This window comes from Ctenopharyngodon idella, chromosome 1 (genome assembly GCF_019924925.1).
Source record: "Ctenopharyngodon idella isolate HZGC_01 chromosome 1, HZGC01, whole genome shotgun sequence".
In the NCBI taxonomy this organism is placed as follows: domain Eukaryota; kingdom Metazoa; phylum Chordata; class Actinopteri; order Cypriniformes; family Xenocyprididae; genus Ctenopharyngodon; species Ctenopharyngodon idella.
This window is the reverse complement of record NC_067220.1, coordinates 21,229,443-21,254,180: the sequence shown is the minus strand read 5'-3', so window position 1 is coordinate 21,254,180 and position 24,738 is coordinate 21,229,443. Positions and strand designations below refer to the sequence as shown.

Here is a 24,738-nt window from a genome sequence, read left to right as displayed (position 1 = left end):
GCTGTTTTAAGGAGTTTTGTGCTCATGAGAATAAATTCTGACCTAGCGCCATAGCGAGCAACTCTTTGTATCAGTCTACATATGTCAGATATGGTTATGCTTGTGATACTTGTGAGTCAGTTTGATCTTTCTCTTCTGATCAGTCTTTATTGACTGTTTGTGTGTGCAAGAAAATAAATGAGAAAGAACAATTGAACAGAGGGAGTCATAAGGTTCCATGTGCTCCGCTGTGGTATCTAAAATGTTGTTGAATCTTGTTAGTGAAGCTCAGCAGACACTGCAAGTAAAGTCACAGGTTTAATCCTCTTTTCCAGTAATTAGATTTTTCAGTTGATCTTTTCATAATCCAAAAAATGCTCTGATCTCTTAAACATGCCCTCTCTCTGTCAGCAGTTATTTTACACTCATCCCAGAAACCTCTCATTAACATGAGCTCCTCTCTTATGTGTGTGTGTGTGTGTGTGCGCGCCTCTGTGTGCGTGTGTGTGTGTGTAAAGTGGGCATGAGCACCGCTGATGACTTATAGCTGGCATTAGGGGATGTCAGCTGTTCTACTCTGCTACAATGGGCTACATTTGTAATGAGGGCGCAGACTCAGTCAGAGACAGACACATGCAGCAGAGAGCTAATGGCCTGCTACACTCTTTAGCTCATCTGTCACTAATGGCCAGAAAACAGCATGATGCACACACATGGTCATTTATGTTGTATAGATGATTAACAGCTAATTAAACTGCAATCTGCACCAGTCACGCTAAATGCATGCTTGCAGAAATAACTGCACTCACCATTGGTACATATTGTGAGCACCCATGTATCCTCAAAAGAGCAAAAATTGCAATTTCTTCAAAATACAACAAAATAATGTGTTGGCTCAACTAAAAAAACAGTTTGAAACATTTTTCTTTTGTTATGACAACTTTGAATAAAATTATGTTCAACCAACAAACTACATTGAATTAGAGGAACTTAATGATTTGTAGCATAAACACAAATTTTTATGTTGATTTACTCAAAAAAAAATTTAAGTTGCTCAAATTACTTAAGTTGTAGCCCTGGAACCAATTAATCTAATCTATTTCAGTTAAAATCCACAGCTAGTATAGCACAAGCTAAATATAACTAATTTAGCATGTAAATTTAATGAACAAGCAAGATATTATTTGTCACTGGCATTATTGCGCAGTCATTGCTATATATTCAGTGTACTGTTTATCTTCATGCCATCTACTCTTCAGCACAATGGTAACCACAAAAACTTCAGCATACCAGAAACTCAAACATAACAGCATTAAACACTAACAGGTTGTTCCCTTCACTAAAAACACATAATTAAACATTTAATTTCAACATTTATTCGCCTTATTGTCATATGCTATGCATGCTAAGAACTAGAAATCCACTGCACAGTTTCAAAGTTATCAAGACAATTTTATTAAGTTACTACAATGCAGAAATTTGAGTTTAAATTACACACAATAAAGTTAATCTAATGATCAACATCATTACGCCAACAGAACTCAACAAAATAATGTTTGCAACTTAAAAGGTTTAATTGAATCAATAAATTAGAGTTTTTAACTTCAGACTACACTGGACGTGGTGTATGCTTTTGATTTACTAAAAAGAAGCTGCTCATAGGAGTCATTTGTTGAGGAATCAAACTACACTGGTCTTGTTATATGCCTTTTGATTTACCACAAAAAAGAATCAACTCATCAGAGTTGTTAAGGAATCAGACTACATGGTTCTTTGTAACCGTTATGCTCTATTTTGGTTTAATTTTACTGATCATTAGTTAATTATCCCACACCAGTTTCTGTTCTTCCAATTAGATCCCTGTTATTTAAACCCTGAGTTCTCCTTAGTTCTTTGTCCAGTGTTGCTTGAGTAATGTTTGTGTTACGTGGATATGCTACCTGTTCCCTGAGTTTTCCTGTGCTAGTTGGATTTATTTATTGCTCTTTGAATCCTGATCTCTGTGCATTTCGCCACAACCACCCACACAACATGACAGTCTTGTTGTATGCCTTTGATTTACTACAAAAAAGAATCGGCTCATAGGAGTCATTTGTTCAGCGATCAGACTGCTCTGGTTGTGCTAGGTGTTTTTGATTCACTAAAAAGCTTCAGGTCAAAAAAAATAATTCATTCTAGAATTGTAATACATTGGTCATACTGTATATTTTATGCTTTAGATTCAGTAGCATTTATACGGTACTGCTGAGTAGTCGTTTTCAGTTTTACATTGAGCAGGTCAGCATGTTAACATCACATGACCATTTGAACACTACTCACTTCAACTTGGTAAACTTCCATGTTGTTGGACAATCTTGCTCACAGAATTAATGAATTATGGCAGGCTGATAATACTGTAGCTCATTTCTAAAATTACATCAGTATCTGAAAACTGTTTTTCTACTTTTGCGTGATGCTGAACCCATGTCACTTGGTGTCAGTATAGACTCAAGACTAGTACCATATTGCCCAGCATAACAAAAACTCAAAACACTGAGTGCACCTTTGAAGCTGCAATGTGTAATTTCTGCAGCACCAAACAGAAATAATAAAATATTATTTGTTTTCAAGAAAGTTTTCCAAATGATGCAATTCCCCTACTCTCTCTAAGCTGTCTTAAACATTACACCACTCCTTGGTCTTCTCCCAGAGTCCTGTTGTGCTAAACGGTGCTCAGAGTGGGCAGGATTCATGAGCATTGTAAATACATACGTTTAAGGATGTGTGTTGGATTAAATGGGTATTTTAAACAGACCCCTGCTGAAATAAAAACATTTCCTCTCCCTCTCTCATCATAGCCTTCCCTCCCTTTCTGATGTCAGGCGACACTCACATCAGCAGCGATTGTTGTTTTTACCACAGGGTCGAGGGAGAGGTTAAGAACTTGATCCTACCCGCCAGATAACAAGTCAGCTCTGGCCACTATCATGCTATAGAACATTCCACAATACATGACTTATCCTTCATCACATATTCACCCAGATATAACCGCAGCAATGACAGGTGATTGTAGATTTAACTGTGCGTTGACCTTGGACCAGGTTGCTCTCCATAAACCTCAAAAAAGATCCTCAAACATTATAAGAGAGATGTTTTCAGCCTAGAGGACTGCTGTGGTTAGTGATGCTAACTAACGTACTAGTACTTGCTTATCATGTGTTGACATTGAGGTTGATGTACTGTAAGTGGTAACAGAGTGAGAGAAAGGTGTTAATATTTGTGTTATGTTGGTTTTAACTGTTCAGTGTTGCACCAGCTAATTTACAGACATGGTCATTTACTGGAAAAGTACTATACTGGTCTTATTACAGTACAAATTGTGTAAACTGCAGAAACTACATGTTTTGTACCTTCTGACTATACTCATATCACAGCTGGTTACCACTCCAAGGCTAAAAATGACTTTTGTTAGTTGGTAAATTACAGAATTGATTGACAGAGATGTATTTAAGAAGCTTGTCATTCATATTCATGTTTTATCACAAACCAGTGTGGGAAATGCATTCACTGTCATTTTAAGCTTCACCATCATTAGAAGATTATGTAGTATGAGAAACAGTTGCCATATAGTACATAGTGTACTACTGCTGCAAACACAGGGAGCAAATACGTGCTTCAGTTCACTAAGTGCATAGCTTCTTATTTTACTTTTGTCACTGTTAATTGATTGTTGTTAATTTATTGCAGCAGACTATACATTATAAATTAGAGCAACTAGTTGGTAATTGAACTGATATGAAGTCTGCAAACAAATTTACGTTATAGTAATAGTTCCCAGTTAATATACATATCCACACCACCAGATTCAAATCATATTATACAGAGGACACAGACACTAATGCAGATGACAGTTGATCATCCACAGAGAGCATGTGTACCCATCAGACCCATCAGATAAAAAAAATGCCCTGAATGAGAGCGGCACAGTGACAGGGGACTGTTAGAAAGAATCACAGAGCTTGTATATGCATGCACGCATGCAAGAGTGTGTGTGTGTGTGTGTGTGTGTGTGTGTGTGTGTGTGTGAGTGTGTGAGCGTGTGAGCGTGTGTGCGTGTGTGCGCGCGTGCGTGCGCGCGTGCGTGCATGCGTGTGTGTTTGCATATGTCAGGGTGTATTTGCTGATTGTAGGAAATTGGCTGAGTGATGAAAAGACTTTGACATGTACCAAAACCAGGACATGATGCTGTGGTACAATCAGGTCTGCTGCTTTTGGTTACAGCTTAATATTTCTGCCATCTTACTTGATATGAAAATGGATCCTGTTTGATATTTAAAATGCTCGTTCATCTCTATCCTAGACTTTAGATTTATCTAATACAGAAGGGTATGGCTTCCAAGGCAGAAGAAATGCACCAATGTAGCAATGAGAAGTCACTTGCTTTGTTCCAAAACCTTTCGAGCTGCCTTGCTCAAATGAGACAACATTTTAAAGCCTGCTATCCAGGATAAGGGATAATGCAATGACTGATTGTGCAACGCATACAGTGTTTCATGCCAGACTGTATGATAAAAGGATTGTAGCCAAGCCATCTAGCCACAATTTATCACAGGACAATTCATGCAGGACATCTCAACGTATCGTATCACACAACATAACCATTCTGTATTCGCATTGTCAAGTTCAAGGCGGAAGTCCAAAACACTGAATCTAATCACCAAACAGACAAAAGTTCACTTTAAGAATGAACAAAGTAGTGTCGACAAGTTTGAAGTTTGGTGTCTGAAAAAAAAATAAAACAGTGCAAATGGAAAGAAAAGTTGTGATCTTTATTGTATTTCGCTATATGAATCATAGACTATATTTAAGCCACAAAAAGACTAACATATTACTGAAAAATGCACAATCTTCCAGCCTAGGGTGAAGTCATTATATACATTAACAATGAGATGTTTGACAACAAGAAATGTCAAATTTTGTTATAAATAAACTTAATCTTTCATTCAAGACTTAAAAGTAGCGGGAAAAAAATAGTTAATGATATCAATGTAATTAAAAAAAAATATTAAAAAAAAATTTGCTATGAATTTGTATGCATATTAGAGTTTTACGCTGTTAGCTTAGCAACATGCTAACATCAAACTGCATTGAAATAAATAAGAGAGGAGCCGTACATGTTAGTTGTGTGGCATGTAAAGTTGCTGCCTGTTTAGAATGTCCACATCAGACACATATGATTTTCCCTTATAGTTAGGACGCAGCCAGTGTTGGCAGCACCAAGTTTTAGAACAGAGCTACCGTGTCACATAGTCAAGTATTTGTGTTTGCTAACTATTTGGATAGCAATATGTGTAGTATTGTGTTAGAACATTTGTGGAATGAACAGTCAAATCTTTTAAAGCACAAGCTTTTTTTGATGGTGTTAGATTGTTGAAGCCTACACTATAAAAATAATTTTTGAAGTTGTAAATGAGCAAAGATTATTGGAGTATGTTTTACAAGAAAATACTATTTCAGTTTTTCTACTTCAAAATTCCATGTTTAATTCATAGTGTTACTTGCAGTTTCTTTGTAATTATTTGTAAATAGTGAAAATAGTTTAAAAGTAAGTCCTACACCAATTTTTTTAGTGCATGTTGGCTGTACAGCTGGGAGCGATAACTGAATCGGCATTAAATCAAGCTCACACTTTGCTGAGAGACGAATGTCATTTTAAGTTGAGCAAAAACACACACAAGACCTACATACACCCGTGAACGCAGCGTCCTGAAGTTTGTCAGATTTATATGAAGACAGCTTTTTGCACTTACTAAAGTGTTCTGGGATTTTGGGTGAGTCCATTAAGTGTTGTTGCCTTGTGTGGGAACTGAAGGTCAACATAATATTCTAATGGTGAGATCACATGATCATCTTTGACTTGAGCTTGAGGTTTGTTACTGCCTTTGATTTAAGTTTCATCACAAGGGCTGAACATGTGTAGCAGCAGACATTATCTAAACTGAGAGGATGAGTCTGTGTCATGTCTTATAGCAAACTTCGTCACGAAACTCCTGCATTTCCCACAGCCCGTCCGCAGGCTGCATGTCTCCATGTGAAGACCACAGACGTCTGCCGTGTCAGAGGTCATCAGTGTTTGCATTCTCCTCTCATCTCCTCACGCATTCTTTTCTGTTCAAACACATCTACAGCCATGTACTAATGCATCTCAGCTCGCAGTCTTGCTGTCATCGCTAGTGCTGATGTGGCTACTGTACCTTAACTGTCAGTACTGACAGGGTGGGAAAATTATGCCACCCAACAAATGTGGGTATTTTTTTCCACAGTGGTGGTGTATTTTGCCTACCAACTACCAACCACAGTGGTGAACAACCAGGCTTGGATTGGTCTTGACATGATGTGTTGTGGCAGTTAAATAAATGTATGAAGGTTTTATTTATTTATTTATTTATTTAGAAAGCAAATAAATAATACTCATTGTTTTTTTTTTCCCCAATGAGTATTCTTTATTTTTAGTATTTTCAAAAATATGTAGTATAGAAAACATGGCACAAAAACTTTTATGGAGTTTTTTTAGGCGAGAATGTAGTTTTTCATACCTGAAATATGTGACTCATATTTAATCATATAGCGCCTATTTTACAATTTGTTTAGATGTTTTCGGAGATCCAGGTCATCAGCGGCCGTTCGGTAATCGTGTACCCGCCGAGAACAGCTTCATCTCAGCCAGTGCTTCTGGGATTTGCCGCTGGCACTTATAGTGGTTAATAGGGGTGTGACGAGATCTCGTGGCACAAGCTGTCTCGTGAGTGATATTGCCATGACGGAGTGTGAGGGTGATAGAATATGGCACCGCTACGTTTACATTACGCCTCCACTGTCGTTTTGCTTTTTATAGGAATAAAAACCATTTAATTCAGTTGGATAACGGTCGCCGCCGCTCCCTATTCACAGAGTACACGCGATCGCGAAATCCAAAGTAAACACAAGCGCGCATTCAAGTGCGATTTCAAAACCCCCGCATTTTGAAAGCGGCTCCCTGATGCATGCAAATATCTCCCAATATGAAAGCTATCTTAGGCTGGGCTGTGTAGTAGTTATAACCATCTCTCAGCTCTTTATCATGCTTGAAGAAAAATTTGGTCTCCTATTTGCACTTTGAATATTGAGAGAGTGCTTTGATTATGGTTGCATGACTAAGAAAAAACTATTATTCATTTTTATGGTAACACTTTAAAATAAGGTTTCATTAGTTAACATTAGTTAACTACTTTAGTTATAAACTAAGAAAGAACAATACTTCTACATCATTTTTTTTTTCTTAATGTTAATTTCAACATTTAGTAAAACATTATTAAAATCAAGTTGCATTTGTTAACATTAGTTAATGCACTGTGAACTAACATGAACTAATAATGAATGATTATTTTTATTAACTAACATTAACAAAGATTAATAAATCATGTAGCAAATGTATTGCTCATTGTTAGTTCATGTTAGTTAATACATTAATATTAACAAATTAACCTTATTGTAAAGTGTTTTATTATTCTATATTTTTATTTCTATAATCAATTTGTTGAAAGGAGTTTAGTCAGGAGGTCAAAAGTTGTAGAAGCTCATAAATCATGTACAGTTCTAAGGTCTGAAGATACTCATAAAAAATCATACAGGAGAGAAGCCAGTCAGTTGATTTTGTGGCAAAACCTTTTACAGTGCTTGAGTATTGTTGTCTTTTACTGCATATGATAATTCATACTCAGAAAGCAGAACTCAAATGACATTCATTACAAGATGATTAGTTAAAACATTTCAAATGTACCTGCAGATTATTTTTCTAGTCATGTATTTCGTCATTAAGGATTTCTTAAAAATACTGTGTAAAAATCTTGTCTCGTCTCGTTCTCATGAGCTACCTGTCTCGTCACACCCCTAGTGGTTAACCATGAGATATAATTCATTTAGGGTACATAAAACAGGCAATCTTTGGTCTTATTGATCTATTACTTATACTCAAATTCGGCTATGTTAAATTTAATAATTTAATATTAAGGATATATTTAACTTACATCTTGTAGAGCACTGCTTTTGTACGTTTGACTGAATTGTAGTGTTTATTTCATATTGTCATTTATAATGTCTATTGTTGCTAATTTAAATATTGTTGTTCAATAAATGTTGTATTTGGTATTGAGAAAGGGGCCATTAGTGCGTTATATGGATTGAGTAAAAGTTACGTTAATAGGCCATTAGAGGCGGAACATTTTATGAGTGAATGAGTCAGTCGCAGGAGACTTTTAAATTGAAAGGGACTTTTGTAAACAAAGGACGTTGTTTTAGCGCTGTTATGGAAAATTCCCTAAAATGTAAAAAAGACAAATACAAAGATTGCTTTCCTTATCAGACATTAAAATGGATTTTTATAATGGATATAATATTATGGACATCAACCTGAAGAATGAATGTTATATCAGACAGGTAATGCTCGCTCAGGCGATCTCTCTCTCTCTCTCTCTCTCTCTCTCTCTCTCTCTCTCTCTCTCTCTCTCTCTCTAATACTGTACAAAATACAGTAAGTTTCAATGGAAGTACTCAACATTCCTTCGTTACTAATTCTAAAGTGACGTTTTAGAATTAGTAACGGAGCCTTGGTCAAACTGTCAACTTGAGATTTGAATCCGTGGTGGAAGGAAGTAGACCAAAACACACTTTTAGTTTTAAAACTAAAACCAATATAAAAAATAAATGAAATAAATTTCACTATTAAATAGAAAAACTAATTAAAATGACAAAAGAATATAACAAAAAACTATAAAATAAATTAAAATGAATGTTAGAATAAAACAAATTAAAGTAAAAACTGAAAATATAAAAATAAAAACTAATTCAAAATATAAATAAAAACAATAATAGAATATAAATAATACTAAAATAACACTGACAGAGACTGATACTCCATCAGTGGTAAGTAAACTCAAGACGGACTAATTTTAGTGTTTCAATAAAGTGTAAACCTTTGACTGTGCACTGTGTGCACTTTGAATCAAAGTGTGAAGTAAATGACTACTTTCTTACTAATCAGTTTTTAGTAGATGACGTGAAGACAGATACTTCTCAAATCTGCCCTCCGCTTCACACTATGTTTGTTTCCTTTACCATTTTAGCTTCTGATAGTGGAATAGAGTGCATGTGTCTGCACAGTATCTGCTTGTGTTGTCATGATGATTCCTCCTCTTTTGTGATGTAATGTAGGGAGTAGAGTGAAGCCTGTGAAATACTGTGATTCACTGCAGCTGACACACTCATGCACTTTATAGGACTCCAGAAGTTTCGCTCTTCTCCTGTTTGAAAGACCAGCCTGTTGATGTGCATGTGAGCGTGTTTGTTTGTTTGTTGTGGGATAGGAAGAAATGCACCTTAGCCTTGGATTTCTCCTTCACAGTCATTCACTCAAGCATGCCCTGTGAATAAATGGAGAAATTAATTTTCAGCATGGGTGCAACTCATTGGCCTCTCTCTCACACATACACACACAATCACTCTCACCCCGTCTGCATTTCAAACCAGCCTCGACAAGGACGACAAGTTTAGGACATCCATCATGGAAATCACTGACCCTAGATATCAACATTCACACCAACAGCAGAGCATCTTAATTTACTGCTGCTTCATGTGACTCTGTCCTGTTAAACTTCTGGGGATTCTCAGGGTCACCTTACATGTACCCCAGCCGTAAGAGGCGGAGAATGATATACTCATGAATGACATTGGCCTGGGCTTTTCTAGGGTTATGATGCATTCCACTGGAAACAGGAAAGGTCATTAAAGTGTACAGCAGCTAAACCTGGCAGTTTACTCTATTTTGTTAATGTATATGTGCTTATTGATGATTGATCAAAGACAGTAACTGAACTACATTTTCATGAGCAGAGGTGGAACTGAAATAGTTAAATATTTTAGAAGCAGTTTGATCCCAAACAGAATCTAGTTATAAACTGGAATTATTAGGATCATGTTTATGAGGAAGTGAATATTTAGTCCTTAAAAAGTGCACTTTCCGATCTTATATAATAAATATGTTTGTTTATTTAAGTATTTTATTTATTTTACTATTTGTTTATGTATTATTATTATTATTATTATTATTATTTAATCAGCTTGAAGACCTCAGTGTTCCATTGACTGTTTGGGTAAAGGTTCAGTTCATTAAAAATATAATTAATCTATTAGATATCATGAACTAATAATGAACAATGTTTTGCAGCATTTATTAATTTAGGTTAATGTTAATTTCTACATATGCTAATACATTTTTAACATTTCAAGGTATACATTAACAAAAGTTGATGTATTATGAAAGAACATAAATTAGTATATTTATAATATTTACATTAACCTCGATCAGTAAGTGTTGTTCATTGTTAGTTTATAATGTATTAATAATGCAAATTGAACCTTGTTTTAAAGCTTTATCATTGTTCGAATAAACATGAGGACTTAAAAGGGCTTTTCACACTTGAAATAGTTAACCCTGGGTTATTGTAAACCCTGGGTAAACGGAATTCTGGGTTATCTTGCTTCACGTTTCACACTGCTAATTTTTTTCCCAGGGTTAACAATTAATTCTGGGTATTCATAAACTGATGTTTCACATTGTACATTCCTAAACCCTGGGTTAACGTACTTATTTGCATATTTGCAGTATCAGTGTCATTTATTGGACAAACACAGCACGCGACTTGTTTATAAAGCTCTAGCATTGCGCATCCTTGTATTGCCGACTGTACTAACGAGTTTATACGTTAATTGACATTTCCAACTATAAAGGTAAGAATGAACCGGTCTCTTCTTCACTCAAATTGTCGTATTTTCTGTCAGCATTTGACATTTTTCCCCTCAAGTGCTGAATTTACTGTTTATATACAATGCGCAGTGTTTCCGTTACTGTCCAAAGCTGGCAAAAATGAGTACACGATTGGTTGTCTGTTGCTAAGCGTCTAGCTGTAAGATTCTAACACCACATTGTTTCACACTGTACAAATTTGTCACCGCAATGTCACCTGCTCCGGAGCAGGGTTTCATAACCCCAGTTTAAATGCGGTGCTAACCCCGCTTGTGTGAAACGTTCCTTTACCAGTTATAAGTGGTGTTTAGAACAATGATAAAATGGGGCTAAGCGCAGTGTGAAAAGCCCTAAATACACTCTTATTTCTCCCAGTGTAATATTTACTACACACTCTTCCTACACTCTCAGAATAAGAATACATCATTACCTGATCAGTTGCTCTCTGTAGACTTAAGGAGCTCAGAGTAGAAGTTAATCAGCACAGCCATCTATTCTAATCATTCTCTGTGTGCCGTGGACACACACACATGCTCGTCTCACACTCTAACCAGAGTGAATCACAGTCATTTAAGAGGCCCTGCCACTCCTGAACAGCTATCCAAATAATTCTTTCTCCACTGCACCTCAGCCAGATGCATTCTGGGATGAAGGGTCTTGTTCTGCTACCTCTAATTATAGGCTCTTCTTTAGGCCTATTCAGACGGAATTAGTTTTATATGTTGAGGTGAAGTAATAACTACCAGAGCTTATCCGTGATTTTGATCTCGAATCAGGGTGTCCAGGTCAGTCATTTTCCTAGATTGCACGTTCCATTGCTGGGAAAGATTACAGCGTCTTTTTACCTTCTGTAAAATGGCCTGAAAAAATAACCACAGGTAGTAGCAGTCTTTTGTGAATTCATATGCTGGTTAAAAGCCTGTGAATTGTCCAGCATGTATGTGTCAAGCCAGTGAGACCAGAAAATAAAGATACGCTTCACCGGTTATTCAGAAAGAGATTCTTTGCTATAGTGTATGTACTTTGTTATAGTAGAAATGGGCAAAATTATTTTTGTCCATTTTTGTTTTTGGATAAAGCCGTACATGGGTGGGGATTAAACCTTTGTCCAAACTGTATGAAAAGCACATTTTAAATGTAAGTCTGTTCCCTTCATAGTTAACATATTGCAAATATGCTTTGTACAATTTATTTATAATTATTTATATTTTTTTCATAACATTTCTGTAAATATCTTGGGGTTAGGGTTAATTAAATTAATCAAATGAGAAATTATTTTCTGCAGGTGTGCAAGGTTAATTGTTTATTAATTAAAACAAATGGTAAATAAAATGAAAAAGTTCTTTAGTAGAGAACATAGGCATCATTTGTGTGTTTTTGAAAGCCATTGAAAATATAAATTACATAAATAAAATAGCTTGTTGAACCCATAAAGGCATCTCCAATTCATCATTGTTCATAATTTATTTTGAAAAAATAAAAAGTAAAATAAAATAAATTTGCATTTGGTGGTCAAACAGTCATTTTCCAGCTCACTGTACAACCACTGCCATACGCAGTTTAGCTGTGAATAACAAGCCTAAGGCCATGTGTCCACCAAAGCATTTTTTCCAGGGGCTAGCGTACTTTTTCAATTGTTTTCAATGGGAGCACCGCTTTTTTTTTTTTAAATGCCAGGAGCGTAACAAAGCACCGAGTGTCTTTTTCACGCTCAAGCGCTGAACGCGCTGCGTTTTTACCGGTCGCCTTGAGTTGAAGAATGTTCAACTTTGCGTAAAACGCTGCACTCATCACTGTTACTTTTTAGGCAGCCGTCCAATCAGAGTGGAGAAGGGGCGGGACAAATACAACACCGACCAACTGTCACAACATTCTTGCGGTACAACAACATCAAAAAGCAGAGAACAGAACAAAATGGATGAGAAATTAATATTGCTGGCCTCCGAACATACATAGCAAGTACTCTACATTGTGTCGACATTTTCAGTCAAACAAATTATCTGCGAAATCAAGCATGTTTGATTGTATTTCAGAAATGTTGTAGTATTACCATTTCTACTAACATTGCTTATCCCCTTTGGTTTGTCTTAGCCCTAAATGGGACAATTTTTTGTTAAAGACCAACTGACTGTACGTTATCCTGCTTATTACATGACTACTTTTCAAATAAATAAATAAATAAATAGACATGAATCATTGATTTGAGTTGAAACAACATTTCACAGTTTGAGTTTCACGATCTGTTTCATATTAGACGCATGGGTTTCATTTGCGTTGTCTGTCAGTGTGTCATGGTCTCATTGCACAGTCCACATACGTGATTAGTGCCACTATAATCTTTCTTAATCAATACTGCTCAATCCATCTGCCAATAATATAATCCCGTCTGCCCGTGTGTTCACCATCTCACTCCTTCGACCTTGACAGCCCTGTATTCTAATGCAAAACAGCCAGATTGATTTGTAATGTGACATTTTAACATGGCCACAGACAGGTTACCTCTAAGTCCTTAAAATGCTTTTAAAGGGCTGCTAAAGACAGGGAAATGGTCAATGAAAGTCATAAAGAGCTCAGAGAGATCCATCTCGTAAAAAGACATGTTTGAAAGTATCATTAGTGTCTAACGGTACTATGTGTACTGTAGGTTTTCTCTGTAAAAAATTAGGGGGAAAAAATGAAAGATCTGTTATAACTGTCTTCAATGCTGTTTTATGTCTCAATGAGCTTGTCAGTTTGCACATAAAACTAAAGTTTGAAGTAGGTCTTGGAAATGACATTTCCATAACTTTCAGATACTCCCAGAGTTGAGTCTTAGTCGTAATTTGGTTCCTTTAGAGAGGAGAATAGATTAGACATAGACTCAGCTATTGCTGGATGATACCATTACACAAATATGCTTGTCGCATTGATATTTTGTCATTTTTGCCAAATGATATGAGGTGATAATATAAGTTACTGAATTCGCTGGTTTCCGATGTCATTTGCTTTATTTATTCCAAAACAATTTTTTCAAAGTGCATTTTTTTTTTTAGCCAAGCTCAAATTCATTCTTTGTTGCATTTATAGCATTTCTCCTTTGTACAAAAGCAGTGCTGAAATAAAATTAAATACATTTTTTGATCCAGCAGCTGTGATACCTCACCCCATAGTCGGCAGTACCTCTACACACACAAACACATACGCACATTTCCATAATGCTGATGATTCCCAGTGGATTATATGGGACATACTGCCTGTACTAATTGGCACATCAATAATGCTCTCCAGATATGAGCAGTTTTAATGAGCTGCATCTTACACACTCCTGGGCCTCTTTTGTACATATACATGAATTTAAAGCAATAGTTCACCCAAAATTGAAGATTTTTATTATTTACTCTCCCTCATGGCATTCCAGACCTGTATGCTGATTTTTTTTTCTATAGAACACAAATATGGAAATTTTAAATAATTATATAACAGTAGTTCAGTGACTACAGCTGTCAAGCTCTGAAAGGATCATAAAAATATTATATAAGTTGTCAAAGCCTTAAGCATTAGGCATAAGATAGCATTTTATGATGAACAGTAAAAAAAAAAAATCCATTCATAATCTTAATGTCACCCAAAAAACTTTTTTTTTGATAGTTTTATGAGACTGTTTGGTGTTCTTTGTCTTTATATAGCAAGTTCTGAATGACAATTCTTACAAATTTTTCGATTTGTGCATTATACAACAGATAACAATATAACATTTTTAAAATGACAGCAGAATGAGTAAATAATGACAGTTTTGTCATACCTGTTTAAAACTATTCTTTCAAAAACATGAATGGGCAGACAACACATTTATTAATATTTTTCCTACCCTTAAGAAATCTTTAAAATGTGTTTTATTTTGTTTTTTAAATGGGTCAGTCAGTATAATAATAATTATAATAATATTTATTTATTTATTTATTCTTGGTTTGCTGTTCTTGGTTTTGGCTTTTTTCATTTCGTTTTGTGAACTGGCAGATCAGTTTAAAAAAAAAATAAGCTTTTTTTTTTCTGCTTGCTTGCTTTTGGCTTTGTAAGAGACAGTCACATTTATAAAAGAGAGAGAGAGAGAGCCTTCTGTCATATTAAACATCTTAACCTGACATTTTACTGCAAAAACACTTACATTTCTTTGTATATATACGCCCATGCCCTCTGGGTTAACGTGTGTGGTGTAGTCATTTTAAAAAAGGAATCTAATGTTGTAGGTACACATCTCCCCCTCCTCTTTTGATGAAAGAGCATGGGTTCAGAGTGACACCCCTGCCTCAGGAGACCCTACCAAACGCTCTCTGCATCTCTGATGAGGTCAGGTCTCCTTGAGCGGGGTTCCCATCTCATTCCTGATTTTAGAGTTCCTTGATTAACATAAAGGTAGTCCTCTGGAGAGTTGGTGTCCAATAACATTGCCCCCCTCTTTGTTTCCCCTCGCTGAGTGACACAAGATGGCGGCCCACATTAAATGCCCATCAGCCCCTGTATTAAGTTTGGAAACAGACAAGCCGTGGAACAATGCGGGGTCAATCCATCCACATAATAAACTGAAAAAAAAAAATCCCTCCAAAGACTCAGAGGAACAGGTTCTTTTTAATAAAATTGTAGACAAATAGATTAACTGGAATAAATCTGCATGTTTTAGGCAAGTGCTTGTAATAGATGCTGTGCATTGCTAGTAAAACAATGAAAGAGAAAAATATTAAACTCTTTATCAAATATTACAAATATTAAATGTTTTATTATATTACATGTTTTATTAAAAATATGTAACATTAAAATTATTTACTATAGTAATGTAGTATAAAGTATAGAATTTCATTATAGAGTGAGCAGTAGTGAGTACTGTCCTGATTTAAAAACTAAGCAATTATTTCTCACCTTTGTGTGAATTTCCATAGCATACACACTGTGCAAGCTGAAAACAAACAAACAGAATATCTAATTTCATAAGAAGAAGGTTTCATCTCTGAACTTTTTGCTATCATCTATTACTCTTGTAACATCAGTCATGAAGTTATTGCTGCACAAGAGCTGAACCAGTTTGCTGTCAAACCTGTTGTCATATTGCAAATGCCACATTTCACAGCATCTCTCATTGCCCTTCTGATTTAAAGTTCTAATTAAGAAAGCTTGGAGTGCAAATTAAGCGAAATTAGCTGTCAGCGAATTCACATTTAAATGAATGATGCTAAGACCCTTCTGGTAAGCGTTTAAATAATATAAATTGCTGTTTAAGTGCACCTCCTAATGTTTGTCTCGAAATTAATGTGACACAAGGCAGCAATGACAATCAAGGCTCTTCTCATACTCATTTGGGCTCGTTTAGAGGCCTTTGTGCCCACACAGCTTTGAGCAAATTAACACAATTGCTGTTTTTTATGAGCAGTCATAAACGGAGGCCCTCCTTTGGCGGCTAATGAAGAGAGAAACAGCTTGTGTTTCAATGTTATGACAGTCGAAGAACAATCATAGCTCTGAAAACAACAACGCTCTCAGACGCCCCACGGCACATAGAGATGAGACTAAACAAAGGAGCAGAGATATCTCGATCCTTCTCATGTAAGATGAGCTGCTTTGCTCCAGTGTTTCTGTCCTGGAAGCATATGCTTGTAATTTGTGTGTATTATGTCATTTGTGACTGTTGAAAGCACATTTTGACAGATCCCGTTGCCCATGCTACTTAGTTACGTTCTCTGAGGAGCTCTCCATGAGTTGTTGGACATGTGAAAAAATTAAAAAATAACAAATCTATCAGAATCTGTGGTGAATTCACTAAGCAGTCATGCCACATGGTATTTCACTGTGTCTTATTCACTAACTACTCTCAATTCAGCTTATTTACCTACAACATCTTGATGTAGTTTTTTGGGCAGGGTGTTGTTTCACTGAGCCTGAATGACATTAGTTTTATCTCCTGTGCGTTTTTATAGGCTCTGGAGAGTGAGTTTGTGTCCTGTCAGCTGCATCAGTGGATTGATCTGATATTTGGATACAAGCAGCAGGGACCTGAGGCCATCAGAGCTCTCAATGTCTTCTACTACCTGACTTATGAAGGAGCAGTCAACCTCAGCTCCATATCTGACCCCATGCTCAGAGAGGTGAGTGTGTTTCTTTCTCTTACACATATTCTTTCACACACATGGAAACATCTTTCTCCGTTTACTTCATTCCCAACATGACACATTTGCTCTGTTCCTTTTTTTAAAAAAAAATCACCTGACAAAATAATAATAATAATAGTGATAGTCATAACACAAATCAAGACAGCAATACAACAAAACAACAGCTATTTAACATTATATAATTTAAAGTTGATCAGAGAAAGCTAATTTACAGTTTTAAGACGTGATTTAAAAGTATCCAGACAATCACTTTCTTGTAAAGATTGTGGAAGAGAATTTCAGAGACGAGGAGAAGCACAGCTGAACGCCCTGGACCCCATAGTGACTAAACGAACAGAGGGTACAACAAGAGAACCAGATGAAGAAGATCGAAGTGTACGTTTCGGGGTGTAGATATGAAGCAATTCGGAGAGAGATATGAGGGTGCAAGATTGTGAAGAGCTTTAAAAGTGAGAAGCAGAATCTTGTACTCTACTCGATATTTAACAGGAAGCCAATGTAGATTAAAGAGGACAGGAGAGATATGCTCAATGGAAGAGGTTCTAGTAATTATACGGGCAGCTGAGTTCTGGACCAACTGAAGTTTATGAACGAGTTTGTGAGGTAGCCCAAATAGAAGAGAGTTACAATAATCAATGCGTGAAGGGCGTGTACAAGAATGGCTGTGGAATTGGATGTGAGAAATGGACGAAGACGGCTGATGTTCTGTAGGTGGAAATGTGCAGACCGAGTAATATTGTTCACATGCGTTTCAAAAGACAAAGTACTATACAAGGACGACACCCAGACTCTTAACATGAGAAGATGGAGAGATTATAGAATTATCAATGGAAAGTGAAAAGCTATTGGATTTTGACAAATTGGATGTTTAGATTGGATTTTGACAACAAGAATGTTCCAAACTATAGGCTTAAAGGGTTAGTTCACCCAAAAATTAAATTTCTGTCATTAATTACTCACCCTCATGTCGTTCCAAACCCGTAAGACCTTCGTTCATCTTCGGAACACAAATTAAGATATTTTTGATGAAATCCGAGAGGTTTTTTATCCTCCATAGAAAGCAACGAAATTACCACATTCAAGGTCCAGGGCCCGGTTGCATAAAACACCTTAAGTGTAATTTTCCCTTAAGATCGCCCTTATGTTTCCCTTAAACTTAAGGGTGTTGCAGAAAATAACCGTTAAGTGTTACTTAAGGGTTTCTTTAGGTTAAACGTTATAAACCCTAAGAATTTCCCTTAAGTATATATTTTTCACTTAAGTAATCCCTTAAAAAACGATAAGTGTTGTATACAGCCCCTTAACTGTCATTTCCCTAAGTATAACATAAGGTGTGGAAAACTTCACCTTAAGTGTTACACGGATTGAGCAGATTCAATCCAAGTCTTCTAATGAGACACGATCGATGGATTTATATGATAAACAAATTGTAATTTAGGTGTTTATTCACATAAACATTGATGAAATTACATATGTATTATATGCAACACCCTTAAGTCATTCCCTTACTTAAGGGGAAATCACGCCTTAAGTGTCATACTTAAGGGAAAAACTTAAGGTGCTTTATGCAACTGGGCACAGAAAAGTAGTAAAAACATCGTTAAAATAGTCAATGTGACTGTAGTGGTTCAACCTTAATGTTACGAAGCGACGAAAATACTTTTTGTGCGCAAAAACAGAACAAAAATAATGATTTTTTTTCCAACAAATTTGTCTCTCCCTTGTCATTCTCCTACGCTATGCACGTTGCAGCACTTCCAGGTTCTACGTCAGAACGCTGGCTCAGTATTGGCTGGCTCCTGAGTCAGCATCACACACGTGCGTCGTGCTGCTCACGTGAACAGTGTCGGTCAATAGACCTCCATGAAAAAATAAATCCAAGATAGTGGACCGAAGCAGGAGAAATTTTGATTATAAATAAACTTATATTTCATTCAGTATTGAAAAATATTGAAAACACTAATTAAGTGTAATTATCGTGTTTTTGAGTGTACAATGCTACAATTTGTGTTGTGATGGAACGGAAGTAGGGCGTTGCACTCATAAATAAATACAAGATTCAGGGATGTGATTTCTCTGTATTTTCCGCCCTGAAAAGTATGACCCAAGTGAAATGCGTTAATTCCTTCCAGGTTTTCCTTCTTTTTTGTCTTTAGCTGATCACATGCCTGAAGCTTGCAGTCTTTTGTGGAAGGATAGGGTTTAGACAAATTAAATGATTAGTCTGTCATTTTCACTGTAAGATCAAGTTATGACATTTTTCTTAAACATTGTAAAAAATGAAACATACTTGAATGAATCATTCATGCATTACATGCATTCACAAAATAGTGAATTTTCATTTCATGCTGAATAATGCAGCATGCTTTCTTAATGATTTTCCAACTCAGATTTCACAACAAATTCAAGATGGTCACTCAAATTTGCCATGTTGCCATTGACCAACTGAAAGCTGCTTGTTTTAATAGTGATTCTGTGAGAGCTGTGCTTCATACATCACGACAAACACAATCAACCTTTTTGCGCAAAATTTCGCTAATGTGATAGCACTTTTAGAAGACAGCTGCCTGTATAGTCAGTAGGCAGCAAGTCAATGCACTATGCTTTGGAACAGAGTTATTGTAAACAGGTTTGAGCTTCAACAGACACTTACAAAACATTTGTTTAGCTGTTACTGTGAGACCTGAAGACATACTACAGACTCAATAGGAATCTCTCTTTCTGTGTTTCCTTACCTCTCTCTCTCACACTCATTTATTATTCATCTCTTTCTCTCTGGGAGCTGCCACACAGAAGCACAGACCAGTTCAGACAGATCTAGCTCACTAACTGCCCCACTGACAGCTACAGATGTCCTTCAGACAGGTTCAGGTACTGCCTTTCCCTCAGGAACAGCACTACCTGATCTGAGATCTGAGACTTAGACAGTAGGTTTGAACCGAGAACTAGTTCTTATTCTTATTCAGAATAGTTCCATTTTAAAAAATAAATACTAGAACTGAAAGACTTTCATGATGGATAACGGCTCTTGAACGTCTGCATTCTCTTGCCAGAATACTGTAATAAATATTTGACGCACTGCTTCTGAATAACACTACAGCAAAAAAGTATTAATTTACTTTAGTTGTGAAATTTACAGTGGCCGGCAGCGACCTCGTTTACTGTAGAGGACAGTACACACAGCATCCGGTGCTGGCATTTACCATTCAAGACTATCTGCTTTACATCACCCCAGACAAGCAGGATGTCGGTGTTACTGAACCTGGCATGGTGGTCTGTAATCCATTATTCAAGGACATTGTTATTTGGTTGTTCCTTGCATTATTGTCCTGGATCTGAGCCTAAGAGGACTTTGAGCCAGACTGCATTAAACCTCTGATAAATATAGACTTTAGTCAAAGTAGACGGCATACTTAATAGGACGCAAATGAAAACATCGATGTAAGAGACAAAAGTACAGCCATTGTTGTACTGTTGTATGCCTCTGTGTTGATCGCTCAGGTGGTGAAACATCTTCGCACAAACTTTCAGTGAATTTATTTGAATTGTTTTGTCAGCTAAAAGACAGCTAGGTTCACAACAGTAATGCACTGGACATCTGTCCCTTCACAGCCTCAGTTTTATTCAATTACATTTAAAATCTTTTTCAATAAATTACACTGTTGAATAAATAATAAGAATGTACAACCATTTCAGATAAGTTTTGGATTTTGTTTTTGGAGAAACTGTGGTCTAGAATCAGGACTTTTATTTTGACGTTTTGTCATGAAGATGTTTTAGTTTCAGCTTCAGAGTGTATTTGATGGTAGTTTTTCTCAAATGAAATGGTAAAAAGCTTGTGAAGTCATTCTCAGAAGCGGCTCTGGAGATGAAATCCATGTGTTCATGTCTTCATATATTGAGACGCAGATGCTGAAAACTGTGAGCTTCATGCCTGTTTGAGTTTGTGTAGTAGACAAAACTACGGCATTCATTCACACAGAGACACACAGAACAACTAATTAGTGACATGCACTGACTGGTTGTTGTCGTGTTTATTTCTGCTGTGTATTTCTGTAGCTTAATCCATATCCTTTTTTATTCATAATCCCCTCATCGCTGGCAGGTGCGGCACTCATTTTCGCATGTGTTCGTGTGTTCTGATGTCACATGGCGATGGCGCAACCGAACCCCACAGCAACACTTGTTAAATGGCATTGTAATGTTTGAAGCGGATGTCAAAACAAATGTCAGTTGACCGGGAAGATTTTAAAATGAGCGGTACAATCATAAATCCGTATCTTACCTTCATGGATACACAAACCAGAAGACAGAACAACGAGCGCAGCGCTGAAAAAAAAGCAGGGCTACATAAGGTATCTATAAAGGTATACCGTCGATAAATACCTATACCGTTTTATCGCCTAGGCCTATACTGGACTAGCAGTTACAGGTAGCTTTATCCCAGAGCAGCAATTGGAAGCATCAGGCAGTGAATTAAGCAGCTATCTGCACCTCCATCTCGAATCTGCATATATCAAGTTCTCCTCAGCCTTACACATTCTCTTCCTTTATATAGCATCTCTGCTGCAGAGGTCACACAGTGCCATTGTTTTCCTGCAGTGAAGCGGTTGTGTGGGTGTGAATGTGTGCACCGGGGCCGTCGTTGGTGTCGGAGTGGTTCTAGTCTTCCTGCCCTTCATGCTCAGTGACTGAGGCTGATTAATGACTCGGCTCACCTTATTCCCATCTAGGTGTTCTTGCTATACCTTTTTAATGCTCTTTCCTTCCTTCACTGCATGCTTCCTTTCTTTTATCTGTTCATCCTTCTCCATCTAGCCATTCCTTTAGCCATTCATTCTGTCCATCTTTCATTCCTTTCCACCCTCCATGCCCTTAATCCTCTATCTATTTCTTCATCCCTCTATCTGATGCAGATTCATTGCCTATCTGCTCCAGTCATCTCTCCAGTTCAGCCCATTACCCTGCACACTTCCTGTTTAATAAGCAGAGGTTAAATGGGAATCCTTACGCCTGACTGCCACTCCACCATTCACAGGCCATTAGGAGATCGATAAATTCACATGGCCGTGTCTGCAATCAAACTGTAATAAACACGCTTGAAAAAAAACTGAACAGGATCTAAGGCATAAGAGAACAGGGTGAGAGAATGCATATCAGAACAGCACTGGTGAGCCGTACAGTCCTTGAATGATGATTTTTTTTGTGCAATATTTTAGATCTGTCACCCATTTCTTCTTTTTACCTTGACAACATCTTATTGTTAGCTGCACCCCAAACAGGGTCTAAAATTAACACGCCAAGCACTAGTAAAAATAGTTTTTGCCAAAAAAAGCTAATGTCTGGTAAAATTAAAATTTAATAAATCAATACGTACATACATACAGTACATAAATAATAGGGATAATTCACAGTGTGGTGAAAGATCTGTCATAATTTCTTCACCTTCATGCAATTTCAAACCTGTATGACTTTCTATCTTTGATCGAAGACAAATAAAAAGTGTAAAAGTTGTTCATATTTGTCATTAAGCTATACATTTTTTTAAAACTATATGGCAGCTTGGTGTGATAAACAATCTGAAATTTACGTCATTATTTCATGAAAATCTTCCCCTACAATGGGCTTAATCCAGATTATTGCATTAGTAAATTGCTTGAGAAATAAATCAGTCTCATTCTTTAACAAATCATTCATGCCAGTTTTATGAACTGGATCAACTGATTCATTGACAAGATACAGTCTGTTCACAAATTGGGCATTGTTATATCTCTCATGAACTCAAGATTTCCTGCATATAATGAATTAAAGTGGAAAAAACTTCAGTGTTCTGTTTTGTTGAAGTCAGTCATTAATTGGAATGATGTGAATTTTTATTTTTGCAAGTTATTTCATGTGCAGCAGACACCAGTGAATTTGTGAGAAGGTGACCAGGACAAGGATGAGGAGAAAGAGCAAAATGTCAAGTTATTTACGATAAAATCCTCAATTTTGCTTGTATAGAGATGACTAAAGAACAACCAGTATGTGAAATATTTGGAGTAGCTCCCGTCAGCGTGGAATTACGACAAATGTTGATCTGTAGTGATGTAAAAGTCAATGAATCCCAAAATGACTGTTCACACTGAGGTCACATTGCCAAAAGTCAGACCTATACCTGTTTTAGAACCACAAATCAGAATTGAAAAGATTTTGTGTGGTTTGTGCTGTTCACACTTTTATGAACAAATGGATACGAGTCACGTATGAGCCAAAAAAAAAAAAAAAAAAAAAACGTTTGGGCCACTTTTACTTGGGGTAGTTAATAAAATTATTTATTCATTTATTTATTATTTTTAATCCAAAATACTGTTTCATGGCCACAACAAAATTTTGCTTTGGTACATTTTGTCAATTCAGTCACCATTGGCAAGTGAGGCAAAAAGATCATTTTGGACCCTGACCTCAAGTCATGGCCTGGTTTGTAGAGCTAAATTAGAAAAATAAACGAGTAGGGTGTAGTTTAGCATGGCTCTTAGAACAGCGTGTGTGTGTGTTTGTCTGGAAACAGCAAGTATGGCACCGGCTCTGGATCTTCTCAAATTGGGTTGTGGGGAAACCAACTGCTGGGTTCTGGTTCTAGTTTTAGTTTTGTATCTTGCATATCAGGTCTGGTTTGGGCAGGACTGGGATTTGTCAGTCTGAGCAGCTGAGTTTGGGTTTTTTGATGGCAAGCTGTGTGTGTAATTGCGTCTCTCTATTTATGTAGAACCCAGTGTGTGCACACGTGTGTGTGCGTGTAGACCATGGGGCGTGTGGAATGTCTCATGGCAGATTAGGGTCATTCAGGAGACTGGGCCATGTTTACTCAGACGATGATTACTTCCTGTCTTTGCCCTGCCACCACAAAAAAAAGAACATGACAGGCACAAAGGGCTCCCTTTGCACGTGAAATTAACGCACTCACATAAACACAGTCCTTTTCCTCTAAATCAAGTCTCACTTTTACTCAAGTCTGATACTAGTCTGACCTTTAAAATGCTTGAATTTAGAAAGAAACCCTTCCCCCCAACATCTTTGAAGCGTTTATAGGGACCTCATTATGCAAAATAAGAAAATTTGGTCACAGCTTGTTGTACAGCTAAATTGCCTTGTCAAGGGTTAGAGTAAATCAGGTGACTCATGAAGCATGACTGTGTGTGTGTGTGTGTGTGTGTGTGTGTGTGTGTGTGTGTGTGTGTGTGTGTGTGCGCGCGCGCGCGCGCACGCAATGCATACATACGGGGTATTTCCATCATTTAAATGTGTAGAATATAAAGAGACCTCATCAGATACGCACTAGTGCCCCTAAAGAGATTGGCCCCTCTAGCATGGCTGGCACCCATATAACCTTCTCTCCTCATTGGCTGGACGCTCTGACCTGAGAACTGCCTCATTCTACTGTGGTAGTAAATGTCAGGAGAGGATTTAATGAAGATGGGTCAGGTGCCTGGGCAAGATGCATCCACATATTAGCTTAAACAAACTGTCCCAATGTGACACACTCGACCTTCATTCTGTTTGCGACGCCAACTCCCATGCCACGCTGGTGAATGACATTAGTAGACAGCATTACATGAAACTGTTTGAGATCTTGGTGTATGTTTGAGAAACTTACAGAAGGATTAAATGGAGTAGCTAAATATGTAGAAAATTCTTTACTTTTTAAGTAAATTTGTATACTCATAGATGTGCACATTTAAATGGTTGTGAGAGACGGAAGTACAAACTGTTTAAAATGGTCCAAGGAGAAAGGTTCTAGGTCACATCAAGTTTTCAAAACCC

General features: G+C 36.8%; 1 protein-coding gene across 6 annotated transcripts in view; it reads left to right on the top strand.

Annotated features, from left to right (window-relative positions):
* lrba (LPS responsive beige-like anchor protein) overlaps positions 1-24,738 on the top strand; it is a 259,976-nt gene that overhangs the window by 210,077 nt on the left and 25,161 nt on the right. For all 6 annotated transcript variants that reach the window (XM_051892487.1, XM_051892501.1, XM_051892479.1 and 3 more), the window contains exon 47: positions 16,744-16,911. In XM_051892487.1, coding sequence (XP_051748447.1) covers positions 16,744-16,911 — 168 coding nt within the window. The remainder of the gene's footprint in view (positions 1-16,743; positions 16,912-24,738) is intronic.